The 14,200-nt window shown below is 45.7% G+C and overlaps 1 protein-coding gene across 1 annotated transcript in view; it reads left to right on the top strand.

Annotated features, from left to right (window-relative positions):
- Positions 1-14,200, top strand: part of Sag (S-antigen visual arrestin) — a 39,492-nt gene that overhangs the window by 11,764 nt on the left and 13,528 nt on the right. Inside the window, exons 5-9 of the mRNA XM_059278723.1 lie at positions 899-958; positions 4,406-4,482; positions 6,132-6,267; positions 7,402-7,486; positions 12,609-12,681. Coding sequence (XP_059134706.1) covers positions 899-958; positions 4,406-4,482; positions 6,132-6,267; positions 7,402-7,486; positions 12,609-12,681 — 431 coding nt within the window. The remainder of the gene's footprint in view (positions 1-898; positions 959-4,405; positions 4,483-6,131; positions 6,268-7,401; positions 7,487-12,608; positions 12,682-14,200) is intronic.

The raw sequence follows: 14,200 nt of genomic DNA on the forward strand, positions 1-14,200 counted from the left end.
AGGCACACATGCAGTACACATATATACGTGTAGGCAAAACACTCATACACATAACATTTAGAAAGTAATAAATCTTTTGAAAATGTGGTTTTTCAGCCATGAATAATGGCATACAATAGGAATCTCAGCAATATGGAAGCAGAGGCAGAAGGATTGAAAGTTCAAGGCCAGCATAGACTAAATAGAGAAAGACCCTGTGTCTCCCTCACCCCAAACAATAAACTATGATTCTAGTCTGAATCTGGTCCCTTTCTGGCCCAGCATTAATGTAACACAGCATTAATGTAACACAGCATTAATTGGCTAACACTGGACTAAAGGGTTTGAAGATATCTATTTATTGTGGCATTGTTTTATTTTGTTTGTTGTTGGTTTTTCAAGACAGGGTTTCTCTGTGTAAACAGCCCTGCCTGTCCTGAATCTCACTCTGTAGACCAGGCTGGCCTCAAACTCACAGAGATCCACCTGCCTCTGCCTCCTGAGTGCTGGGATTACAGCACTGCTTGTGGTATTTTTTATAATGGCAAAAAATTTAATACCATGTAAGTGTCCAACAAAGAGGAATGGCTACATGAAGTGTGCACTGTGGAAGCTCTAAGCACTGTGGAGAGAAATTGTAATTCATGGTGTGTAAAAATGGTTAGAAAGATTTCTGAGTAGGATAAGGGCTATTGAGGTGAGTGAACCAGATAGTGAGATACATTTGGTCCCAGTGAACATGTGCCCTGTGTACAACTTCATTTGTATGTTTCTATGCATGCTGGAGATTTTTAAATCAGTGTCCTGGGAGTTAGGGGAGCGGGAGAATTCTGTCTTTTTGTGTCATCTTGCATGATGGTTTTATACTGCATGTCGAATAGCCCCTCTGAATGAAATGGTTTTGTTTTTGTCTTTCCAGTTTCCTGACTACCTACCCTGTTCGGTGATGTTGCAGCCAGCTCCACAAGATGTAGGGAAGGTGAGTTAAAGGAGAAATGCCACAGCCCCCTCCTCCTTCAATAGGCTTTTGATGGTTTGTTTTTGAGGCAGGGTCTCATGTAACTGAGACTGCCCTTGGACTCCTGATCTTCCTGCTGCCGCCCTACCATGTGCTGGGATGATGGTCATGAGCCACCATGCCAGGTTTTCAGCAGACCTTTAAAGTAGCTTTTTATCATGGAAAATTTCAACTATACGCAAAGATAAAGGGCCCAGCTTAAAGACTCTCCATGACCCCACCACCCATCTCCAGCAATTATAACCATGAACATTCTTGTGAACAAGACATCAGAAGCTCCCGGGTCTCACATGTTAACGGAAAGTCACAGGCAACAACACAAACCCACAAGCAGGGTGTATTAGCTGGCCACAGGTATCTGGAAAGCCTCAGGCTTATGTGAGGGAGGGACAACAGGTGACATTTTAAAGTCAGAATCCTTGAACTAAGAAGAGGGGAAAGCTCGACTCTGCAGCGAGAGAGGCCCCGATCCTTGTGGTGGAGGGGACATGTCCAGGCTCTTTCCTGCTAAACAAGGGGAGAGGGGATGAAGAGTGGGAGCTAAGGTCCGGGGGGGGGGGGGGGGGAAGCATAGGAAAGCCAGGACTGGAGGACTTGGGTTTGAACCTGAATGACATGGGAGCCACTGAATAGCAGGCCTTGAGTCAGGTGTACAAAGGGTCAAGAATGGATCTGAGGTTGGTCAAGCTTGTGCTGTGAAGGGGAAGGGAGGGAAAGGGGAGTGTGACCAAGACGGACTAGAGACTCCAGGCACAAAGGAAGGAATGAAGACCAGAGGAGAAGGGGACCAAGACTGACCGTGATGGCGGGTCTGCACCTGAGCATGGAGGACAGTGGAGAGTGGTTGACAATGACAGGTGTAAGGACACTGTTCTCAGGGTGGCATCATCACTCACTCGTGGTTCATAGATCAGAAATATCATTAAAACAAAAATGGGTGGGATGAAATCGCACAGAGTAGAACTGGACTAAATGGAATGGGATGGACGCTCTCAGAACTGGTCACATGTCGCAAAGGTCAACGTCATGTCAGGAGAGTGGTTTCACACATATGTGTCTGTTTCCTAGGCCACACAGTAAATATTACTTCTAAAACATTTGAGTGCCGTGGTCCAGCGAAGCTGAGGACAGCTGAGATCAGGGATAAGGAGGTCACTCAAGAAAAGGGAGGCCAGGAACTAAGAAAATACAACTGAGCCATGTCAGATCCACCAGTGCTCTTTCAAGGAGGCTCCAAATCCTGATTATTCGATGACCTTTCTGGAGTTTTACAACCCTGTGTAGGCCAGAACCACTCCCATCCCCTGTATTCTTAGAGGGGAGAGCACGTTAGCTTGGTAGGAAGGCTTCTGGGCTAGGAACCTCCAATATCCTAGAGCTGGAGGCTTGGTTGCAGATGGGAGGCTTGAGGGACACATAGGAGATTATCAGATACATATATATAAACAAATATATAAAAATATAATACATACATATAACATTGTATATGAATATAATACATGCCATTTTATGTATCATGTATTACATGTTACAATCGTATATAATATAGTTTATTTGATGTTATTATATTAATAAAATGATAATATAATATACTTTACTACTATATAATGGTTACACAAAATAATGTCTTAACATTATATAATAGTTAACAGTGTATAATTTATAAGCAGAAATTTTTAAAATACATGATGTATTATTATGTTATTATTCAGTTTTACACACTATAGAGTGAGTGCTTCAGCCTAGGGCAGCCACAGAGGCCTGTAGAAGAGTGTGGCTTGTTCAGAGACCAGCACAGAGTGGGTGAGATGGCTGGGATGGGTGGATGACAAAACAGGCTGCCTACACATTGCCTGGCTGATGGAAGGGACACTTGTTTCTTTACAACCTGCAGTTAAAAGGTGCTGTGTCCCTTAGTGTCAGAACCTTTAGGTCTGTTGTAACTGGAGGTGGAACTTTATGTCCTGACCACCTGTTCCCAAATAACCAACAGCCACTTCCCAAATTACCACACAGAGGCTTATATTAATTATAAATGATTGGCAGATGGCTCAGGCTTATTACTAACTAGTTCTTACATTTAAATTAACCCATTTCTATTAATCTATGTATTGCCATGTAGCCATGGCTTTTCTGGTCCTCTGGCATCTTGCTTCTTGGGCAGCTGGCTCACATCTCCCCCAACTCCACCCCTCTTCCTCTGAGTCCTCAGTTTGCTTGTTCCTCCTAACCTTATCCTGCCTTGCCATAGGCCAAAACAGCTTTATTATCAACCAATGAGAGCAATACATATTCACAGTGTACAGAAGGATCATCCCACAGCAGTCACCTGTAGCACTGAGACACAAGAGACTTCCTTGCTGTCTCTGATTTTCTCTCTAGGCAGAGACCAGGATGTACTGGGCCTACACAGGGAACTGAGGACTGGGGATCACAGGCATATGGCATTTACTCCATCCATGAAGGCTTCAAAGTTCTCTTTCATTTTGAAAATTAGGTGATCTTACTATTTCACCACATTTTGAAGGGGGAAAAAAATCAACCATTGTAAGCCATTGCTGTCTGGCCAGAGTTGGCTTTGCAGGAGCCACTGAGGTCAGAATGTTTGCAACACTGCAGGACATTCATGGATACTGCTCCCAGCCCCAAGAACATCTGTGTCTGTCCCCACTGCTGTGTGCAGCATTTGTCAGAAGTTTTTACAGGGTCAGGTTGTATATTTGTAAAGAAAGTAGAGGGAGACATGGATGTACCAGGACTTGAGAAGCATATCTCGGGAGGCATGTTGACAGCTGTCCTTCTGTAAGACTCTCAGCCCCCGCTTACTCCTTGTGCTGAACAATTTTATGTCAACCTGACACAGGCGAGAGTCATCTGAGAGGAGGGAGCCTCGGTTAAGAAAATGCCTCCATAAGATCAGGCTATTGGCAAACTTGTAGAGCGTTTTCTTAATTAGTGACTGATAGGGGAGGGCTCAGCACATTGTGGGTGGAGCCATTCCTGGGCTGATGGTCCTGAGCAAGCCATGAGGAGCAAGCCAGTAAGCATCACCTCTCCATGGCCTCTGCATCAGCTCCTGCCTCCAGGTTCCTGCCCTGTTTGAGTTCCTGTCCTGACTTCCTTCAGTGATGAACAGTGTTGTGGAAGCATAAGCCAAATAAACCTTTCCTCCCCAACTTGCTTTTGGTCATGGTGCTTTATCACAGCAATAGTAACCCTAACAAGGACACTCATCATGCTGATGTTGGATTCCTAGTACACTTCTCCACTAGTCTCATGGAACAACCCCAAGAAAGACCCAGCTAAGATGAAAAGCTAGGGTCATAGGTCTGCCTGCACGTGTGACCTTCTGTCCTAGCTCCTGGGAAGGGAGGTGTTAACCGCTGCCCTGACACTTGTCTCCAACAGAGCTGTGGGGTCGACTTTGAGGTCAAAGCATTTGCCACAGACATCACAGATGGTGAAGAGGACAAGATCCCCAAGAAGTAAGAGTCCTCTTGTGGGACTGGGGAGGGTCTGGGTGGTATAGAGGTAGGGACAAGAAACAGCCCCACCTTATCCTGGTATGGCCGAACTCTCCCCGCAGGTTTCCTGTGGCTGGCTTCATGGAGCCCCCGATCAGGGCAGATAAAAACTGAACCATCATCCATTTATAAGTGGGTTGGGGGCAATAACTAATAATATGGGCTGGGGGATAAAAGAGAATGACAGTGAACTTGGCAACCTCAGGGACCCATGGGCCCCAAAACCTTCCGGGTCATTTCTTTCATTTTCTTTCTTTTAATTTATTTATTTTCTCTTTTTAGTCTTTTTTTTTTTCTTTTCTTTTCAAATGGTATCATACTGTAGCCAAGACTGGCCTGGAACTCATGAGGGTGGTCTTTCTGCCTCAGTTTCCCAAGCATTGGAATGCCAGGCTATACCATGTCTATTTTTTCTTTCTTGGAACTTTTTTTTTGGTGTTTTTTCGAGACAGGGTTTCTCAGTGTAGTTTTTTTTTTTTTTTTTTTTTTTTTTTTTTTTTTTTTTTTGGTTTTTCAAGACAGGGTTTCTCTGTGTAGCTTTGCGCCTTTCCTGGAACTCACTTGGTAGCCCAGGCTGGCCTCGAACTCACAGAGATCTGCCTGCCTCTGCCTCCTGAGTGCTGGGATTAAAGGCGTGCGCCGCCGCCGCCGCCGCCGCCGCCGCCGCCGCCGCCGCCGCCGCCGCCACCGCGGCCGCCGCTGCCGCCGCCACCACCACCTGGCCCTCAGTGTAGTTTTGATGCCTGTCCTGGATCTCTCTCTGTAGACCAGGCTGGCCTCTAACTCACAGAGATCCTCCTGGCTCTGCCTCCCAAGTGCTGGGATTAAAGGTGTGTGCCACCACCACCTGGCTCTTAGAACATTTTTTAAACTTATGATAATCTACATACACTATGAAGTTTATGATTCTAACCACTTTAAATGTATAACTCTGTAACACCAGGTATATTCACGTTTTGCCATCATCAGATCAAAGCTTTTGTATCATTCCAAACAGAATCTCTGTCACCAATAAACAGCCCTCCTACCAACCAGGTGCTCGATTTTCTTTTTAAATTTTTTTTTTGAGAATTTCATGCATATATGAAGTAAAATATGACGATACACACCTCCACTTCCCTTCCTCCCCTCTACTTCTCCCGTATACTCCCAGCCCTCCCCCCAACTTTATGTCTCCTTTTTATTTGATGACTCACTTTCACTCCTAAGTCTCCACCTAGCCCATCTCTTCCAATATTTTCCTCATACTCAGCACCCATGTCTCACAGTGCTGTGTGTTTTGCTGTGGATCTGACCCATCATATTGTACATACTAGGCAAGCACTCTACTCCCAAGCTCTGTGATTTTGATGCTTGTGATAGTGACAATGTGTCACAGTTACATGGCGCTCTAAAGCCTGGTCACATAAGTCATCTGAAACCGTTGATACAGGCTCTCCTGAGAGAAGGCTAAGCTGAGTCTGGCAGGCTGAAAGGGATCCTTGAGGGCATTGCTGGTTCAGCATTCAGCTCCTGGGATCATGGAAGAGGGCCCTGGGAGGCCACTTTGAAGCCTGGGGGATGGGTGAGGGTGGGGTACCAACCAGGACCCCTGGACCTTTTCTCCTCAGGAGCTCTGTGCGGTTACTGATCCGGAAAGTGCAGCATGCCCCTCCTGAGATGGGTCCCCAGCCCTGTGCTGAGGCAGCCTGGCAGTTCTTCATGTCTGACAAGCCCCTGCATCTCTCAGTCTCCCTCAGCAAAGAGGTAATCCACATCCCCGTGGGGATTCAGGTTGGGGGTACAGACCACAGCCCCCTCACTGTGTGGACGCATCACAAGTGACCTTGTTCCTGCCATGGTGGAATCATAGATGTTTGCAAATTGCCAGCTTACTTCCATTGATCTGGAGCTGGTCACCATGAGCCACCATGGCTTACCATTGCACTTGTTGGCTATCACAATAGACTGGGGGCTGTGGAGATTAGAAGCAGACATCCTCTCCCATCCACCTTGGCCGTTTTCCACCCCGTCTCTAAAGCAGCATTGCTCACTGTACGACTTCAATTTGCTCACTTCCTTGGAAAATTCAGATTTCATAGAAAACTCACACGGCAGCCATATTAAGAATGATGTCATCGATGAGGATAGTCATGGTAGTAGAAGGTGAAGAGCAGCTGGGTAAGGCTCTTGTGGTCCAGAGTCAGTGATACACAGGTTAGCCAGAGCCTCATGTAGTGTGTATACATGTGTGGGTGTGCCCACCCAGGGCTGGATAGCACAAGGTGTTGCTAGGTAAGGCTCCATCAGCCAGCTTTCCTAGTGCCTTCTTTTCATTTCACACATCCCATCTCCAAACAATGAAGTCAGGGCAGGAACTTCAAAGAGCTGGTCGTATCACATCCACAGTCAGGAACAGAGAAAAATGAATGCATGCATGCTCACTGGCTTGCTTACATTCAACTTGATTCCTCCACTCTTAATACAGTTCAGGACCCCCTGCCTAGAGAATGGTGCTGCCCACAGTGGGACTGCCCACAGTGAGGCTGGCTCTGCCCACATTAATTAACAGTGAAGACAGCTCCCCACAGACATGCCCGCAGACCAACCTGATGTAGACAATCCTTCATCAAGACTCTTCCCAGGTGATGTTAGGTTGTGTCAAGTTGACAATTAAAGCTAACCATCACACCCCTCAACCCCCTTGGCCTTCTGCAGATACGGCTGAACATGTTCATACCCTTCTCTAGAAGAAATGTCACTATCATTTTAGTTTCTCTAATACTGGGGTTATTTATTGGAAAGAGATTAAGAAAATCTTGGTCTAGAGAGTCCTCAGATCAAAGATTCTACCCCCACTGCACTCCATTCTTCTCTTCTGATGTCTCTCTCACTTTTCAGATATATTTCCATGGGGAACCCATCCCTGTAACTGTGACAGTGACCAATAACACAGAGAAGACTGTGAAGAAGATTAAAGTATTAGGTAGGACCTTCTAGAACTCAACCTCATGCTATTTCCTAGGGGCCACTCTGATCTGATAAGCCTCCACCTCACCTGTGTCCTTGCGTCTGCCTGTGGTTGCTGTTACCATTGACAGTAGGACCTTAAAGAGGGAAGGACCTTAAAAGTCATCGCATTCAGGCTGTGGATATATCTCAGTTCGTAGAGCATGCAGGAAACCCTAGATTCAATCCCAGCACCACATAAAGTAGGTGGTGCATACCTAAAATTTCAGCACTTGGGAGGTAGAGACAGGAAGATCAGAAGTTCAAGTTGTCCTTGGTTATATGTCTATATTGAAGCCAGCTTGGGCAACATACCTAGATATGTCTATGTTGAGCCCCTACCTCAAAACAAGTCATTGTATTCACCATCATGGTCTCTTAGGTTGTCTTTTGTCTTGGTGCTTTGTCTCCTACAGATGCCCTTCCCATCTTCCCGTGATCATGCCATCTCAGAGACACCCCTCTGAGCCAGGTCTCACTTGGGAAGTCCAGGGAGAAGCGTCTCTCTCTCTCTCTCTCTCTCTCTCTCTCTCTCTTGCTTGTTTAATTATTTATTTTATGTGTATGGGTGTTTTGCCTGTGTGTGTCCATACCATGTGCATGCCGTGCCTGTGGAGGCCAGAGAGGGCATCAGATCCCCTGGAACAGGTGGTTGTTAGCTGCCCTGTAGGTTTTGGGACTTGAACCTGGATGCTCTGGAAGAGCAGCCAGTGCTCTTAACCACTGAGCCATTTCTCTAGCCCCATTTCCCTTTTTGGGCAAGTGAGAGTTTCTATTGATAAATACAGCAAGTGTATTGAAAACATGGGGCTTAATCTGTGGGCTCCTGGTATCCCACCCTTGAGTCCCAGTTGGTACCCACAGTAGTAGCTCCTTGCCCTTCTTCCCAAGCCTACAGGCACTAAGTAGAGCTCCCACATAGGAGTGCTTCATGAATAGTGAAGTGAGATGTCTCACCTTGAATGATCATCTAGTGAGGATCAACCCTGTTGTGTACTACAGTGGAGTGCCCCCCACCTCACACTTACTGCTCCTATATATTATTTCCTCAACTCAAAGCCCATCCAAGTGCAGGTCTTAGAGTATCATGGCACATACCTATCATCCCAGCACTCAGGAGACTTAGGCAGGAGGATTATGAGTTTGAGGCCAGTCTGGGTGACATACCTATATTTTGTCTCAAAACATTAAAAGTATAGATCAGCCGGGCGGTGGTGGCGCACGCCTTTAATCCCAGCACTCGGGAGGCAGAGCCAGGCGGATCTCTGTGAGTTCGAGGCCAGCCTGGACTACCAAGTGAGTCCCAGGAAAGGCGCAAAGCTACACAGAGAAACCCTGTCTCGAAAAACCAAAAAAAAAAAAAAAAAAAAAAAAAAAAAAAAAGTATAGATCAACAACAAAATATGTATGTAGGTCTTTGTGGGCAAAACAAACAAACAAACAAACAAACAAAACCCACAATGAATTGACCTAGGAGAGTAAATTCAGACTTCAACTTCCAACTAAAATATTTGATGGCCACGAGAAGGTAGATTTACAATGTCAGAGTAATTAGCCATCCCAGGTTACCCAGGACAAAGGATATAGGCATTTCAATGTTAAAATAGGCATTGTAGCTGGGCTCAGCTAGCAAGAGGATCAGGAGTTCAAGGCCAGCCACAGCTTCATGTAGAGGCCAGTCTACATTATGTGAAATCCCACTTTTAAAAAAGCTAGTGATACCGCTCAGTTTGTAGCATGCTTGCTGGGTATAGGCAAGGTCCTTCAGGAGTGTAATCTTCAGTGTGCACGTGCACACATGCACGCACGCACGCACGTGAATAGGGTTTGTCTTATGCAAACCACAGGTGGTTGTGCAGTCCAGTTATCTGCTGTAGTTTCAAAGTGTCCACTGAAAGTTTATGTGTTTGGAACTTAATCCTCACATTCATACATTAATGATATTTGCAGGTAAGACTTTGGGAAGTAGCTAGGGTCAAATGAGGTTATGAGGAAGGACCTGTAATGACATTAGTGGCTTTGTAAGAAGTAAAGAGGCTTAAATTAGCACACCTGCCCTGCCCCCACCATTTGAGGTCTCCTGCTATTATGATCAAACAGGAAGGCCCTTATCTGATGCCAGCACCACTTGGGAGTCCCAGGTTCCAGAGCCAGGGGCTAATTAAACTTCCATTTTTTTTTTTTTTTTTTTTTTTTTTTTTGGTTTTTGAGACAGGGTTTCTCTGTGTAGCTTTGCGCCTTTCCTGGATCTCACTCTATAGACCAGGCTGGCCTCGAACTCACAGAGATCCACCTGCCTCTGCCTCCCAAGTGCTGGGATCAAAGGCGTGCGCCACCACCGCCCGGCCCCATTCTTTATAAGTAGTATTGTCTATGGTATTCAGCTATAGCAACAGATAGTGGGCTAACATGTTCCTCTTTCCCTATATGTCCATCAAAGATGAAGTTCAGATTGTGTGCGTGCATATTAGAGATTCTATATTTTTTCTTATTGCTAATATGAATATTAATTTAGCCTTGTTTTATGTCAGTGTAGTTCTCTGTAGGACTGAGTTATTCAGCATATTGTATGTAGTGTCATACCTTGGTCTATGTGGTAGAGTCTATCTGTCCATTCAGGCTGCTGTAGCAAAAATACCATAAATTAGGTGGTTCTCACACACACTAAGATGTGGTCCTCAAACTTGTGATCCTCCTGCCCCTGCCTCCCTAGTACTGGTATTTGCAGGTGTGTGCCACTATATTCAGCTAATAACAAATAGTTATTTCTGGCAGTTCTGGAGGCTGGGAAGTTCAAGATCAAGATGCTGGTAGATTGGTGTGATGAGGCCCTCATATTCCAGCAAGTTCCTGGAACCTCCTTTATAAAACCATTCATCCTGTTCATGAGTGTGTCCATTCCCACGACCACATCACTTCCCCAAAGAGTCCTCCTCTTAATAATAATGAATGAATGCCTCCTTGGGCTAGTGAGATGAGCTGGTAAAAGTGTTTGTTTCCCAGCCTGGTGATGTGAGTTTGATCTCTGGAACCCACATGGTGGAAGGAGAGAACTGACTCTCCTACAAGTTGTCCTCTGACCCCCAGACAAGTGCCTTGACATGTACATGGCTCTCTTCAATTATGCAAATTTAAGAAATAATGTCACCTTGCGGTTATAATTTCAACTTTGAAAGAGCAGAAGCAAACTTTGAGAAACAGCAGCAAAACTGATAAAGTATCATCAAATACTGGTATTTAAAATTATGTCTCAGCCAGGCCTTGCACTTGGGAGCCTGGGGAAGTATTGTGAGCTTTAGGCCTGCTTTCGGTACACAGTAAAACCTGTTTCAAAATAAAAATAGCTCTCAAGAGTTAATGAATACTAGTAGCAAAACTAATGACCTTAAAAGAAGCTGTTGAATTTTCTGAAACAAAATGTTAACAGCTTTCTATAAGTTGGGCACATGATGGGTGCCTTAAATTGTTTCTTTCAGCAGCGTGGTGATGCTACACGCCTTTAATCCCAGCACTCAGGAGTTCAAGGACAGCCTGGTCTACAGAGTGAGTTCCAGGACAGCCAGAGCTACACAGTGAGAACCTGTCTTGAAAAACCAAAACAACAATGTTTTTAATTGATTTTTAAAGTATTTATTTATTTTATGTATATGAGTGACCTGTCTTCATGCACACCAGAAGAGGGAATCAGATCCCATAACAGATGGTTGTGAGTCACCATGTGGTTACTGGGAACTGACCTCAGGACCTCTGGAAGAGCAGCCAATGCCCTTAACCACTGAGCCATTTCTCCAGCCTGATTTTGTTTTTCTTGCTGCAACAGGGTCTCGGATGTTCAGGTTGCAGCTGAGGCTGTCCCTGAACTCCTGATCCTCTGCCTTGCCCTTCCAAGTCTTGTGGGCATCGGCCACCAGTCTCAGCTTCATTGTTATTGTGTTGTTTTCTGAGGCGGGGTCTTCCTTGTCTCTCTTGCTGGGTGGACGAGGCTAGCCTCAAGCTTGCAGAGTCCCTCTTGTCTCTGTCTTCTGAGTGCCAGGATTTACAGGTGTGTACCATCATGTGTGTGCATGCATATACATGCATGTAGAGACCAGAGAACAATCTCGAGTCTGGTTCCTCAGGTATCACTCCTCCACACATACACTTTTTTTGGGACAAGATTTCTTACTGGCCTGGAGCTCACCAAGGAGGCTAGGCTAGCTGGTCAGCAAGCTCTGCTCTAGGGATTCATTCCCCTGTGTCTGCTTCCCAAGTGCAGGGATATGTGTCTACCTGAGAATTAGTGTAGGTCTTTGTGCTCTCAAGGCCCAAAGCCATCTCCCCAGCCCATCTTCGTTTTACATTTATTGTCTGTGTGTGTATGGTGTGTGTGTGTGTGTGTGTGTGTGTGTGTGTGTGTGTGTGTGTGCATATGCCACAGAATATGTGTGGAGATCAGAGGACAGCCTGTGTGAGTCAGTTCTCTCCTTCCATTGTGTGGGTTCCAGGAATTGAACTCATGACATCAGGCTTAGTAACATCTCCCCAGTGCCAGCTTTTCTTTTCTTCTTCAGACCTGGACTACGAAATCATCCTCCTCATTTTCCTGGTGGGGGAATTGAGGTTTAGAGGAACTAAAAAAATTTCCCCCACAGAGATTTGAGCCTAAGTAGTCAGGATGCCGAGCCATCCTCTCTGTCTACCATATCACACCGTGGATGGTCATGTGTTGCTTTGGGCAGGTTTCCAGAAAGCTTAGGGACTGGGAAGACAGTACTCCTTCTGTAAGATGGAGGATGATGGAAATGGGCTGGGTTTATAGGCGAGTACATGGTGAGTTCTGGGATGCTGGAGACACCATGCCTTTGGATAAGGACACCCAGTACAGATCATGGGCTTGCAGGAGAGTGGGGAGCTCTTGGGAGCTGCATCTGAGAGCCTAGTGTTTTGGTGGGAATTAACTCAGAGCAAGTCACTGGTGCAGCAATGGCCTGAAACCAGACCTTGAAAAGTTGTAGCCTTTAAGCTGGGGGCTGAGAAAGCCAGAACTCGATCAGATGGTGTGTCTCCTGGAAGGTGTGAGGGCCCACCCTGTTCACCTCCCTCCTGTCTTCCCTTTGCAGTGGAACAAGTAGCCAATGTGGTTCTTTACTCAAGTGATTATTACGTCAAGCCTGTGGCCGCAGAGGAGACACAGTAAGTCTCGGTTGGCTTCCCACTTCCTGGGCGGCCAGCCCACTTTGTCAACTTCCTCTTCTCAAGAGGAAACTAGAATGCCCCTCCAGGCCCCCCGGCCTTTGCTTTCTTCCCCTTTTCTCACATCAAGGGCTACAAAGCAAGTCACCCCTGGGGCCCATCTCTTAGGCTGCAAGATAAGGCTTCATGAACAAGGGATCAAAGAGGAGATATCTAGGGAGAAATGTCACCATGGGAGCATCACAGACTCTGTCTATCCTTGGAATCTGTTGATAGGAATGGGGTGCTCTTTCTGCCCCCAGAAGATGATTAAATGAGCTATCAGCCCAGGGTAGGGCTGTACTATATATAGTAGAGTTGGGGTTTAATAAAGATATTTTAGGAATTGAGGAGATAGCTCAGTAGTTAAGCGCACATACTGCTCTTACAGAGGACCTAAGTTTGGTCCCAGCACCCTTGTTATATGGCTCATAAATGCCTATAACTTCAGCTCCAGGAAATCTGATACCAATGGCCTCTGTGTGCACCTACACACACACACACACACACACACACACGCACACGCACACGCACACGCACACGCACACGCACACACACATACACACACATGCACATACACACACACACACACACACACACACACACACACACATGCACAAGCACACCGCCTGGCTTTGAGGTCAAGTTCTTAATTCACGGGCAGGGTAGAGAGGCTTGGATATGCTTCTCTGCTTTGTCTAACTAGCATGTTCTATACAGAAAACATTACCAGGGTGACTGGAAGGTTAGAGTGAAAGGGAGGGTTGGGTACTAAGGAAAGAAAACCTGAGGTCATATTAAAGAAAAACATCATGTTATATATTTAGACCCACAGAAAGCTACTACTCAAAACAAAGACAGCCTTGCGTTTAAGTGTAGTATAGAGTGTTAAGAAAGAGAAGAGCAGGGCTGGGGAGATGACTCAGTGGTTAAGAGCACTGACTGCTCTTCCAGAGGACTCGGGTTCAATTCCCAGCACCCACATGGTGACTCACAACTGTCTGTAACTCTAGTAACAGGAGATCCCATCACACCCTCTTCTGGCCTCTGAGGGCACCACGAATGCAGTACACAGACATATATACAAGTAAAACACTCATACACATAAGATAATAATAAAATGAAGTCGGAAAAAAAAAAGAAAAAGAGAAAGAGAGAAAGAAAGAAAGAAAGAAAGACAAGAAAGAAAAGAGCACCTCATAGCTGACTTCCTTATGCCAGGCTGGGTCTGTTCACATTTGGTTCAAGGAGTGGGGAGTCTTGGCCTTGGCTGCCTTTTGGCAGATACTCCACAACTGTGGGGCTCATTGTCCTGATAAGAGGGTTTTTTTTTCTGATATATATATATATATATATATATGCATATATACATATCTCCCATTTCCTGTTTCTCATTCAAAACTTTGTGTGCTTTTTAGACCAAATGATCCTCAGGGAAGTGAAAACCATTCTGAGATTTCCCTGAGGGCAAGAGGAGTCT

Source organism: Peromyscus eremicus, chromosome 13, assembly GCF_949786415.1.
Source record: "Peromyscus eremicus chromosome 13, PerEre_H2_v1, whole genome shotgun sequence".
Classification (NCBI taxonomy): Eukaryota; Metazoa; Chordata; class Mammalia; order Rodentia; family Cricetidae; genus Peromyscus; species Peromyscus eremicus.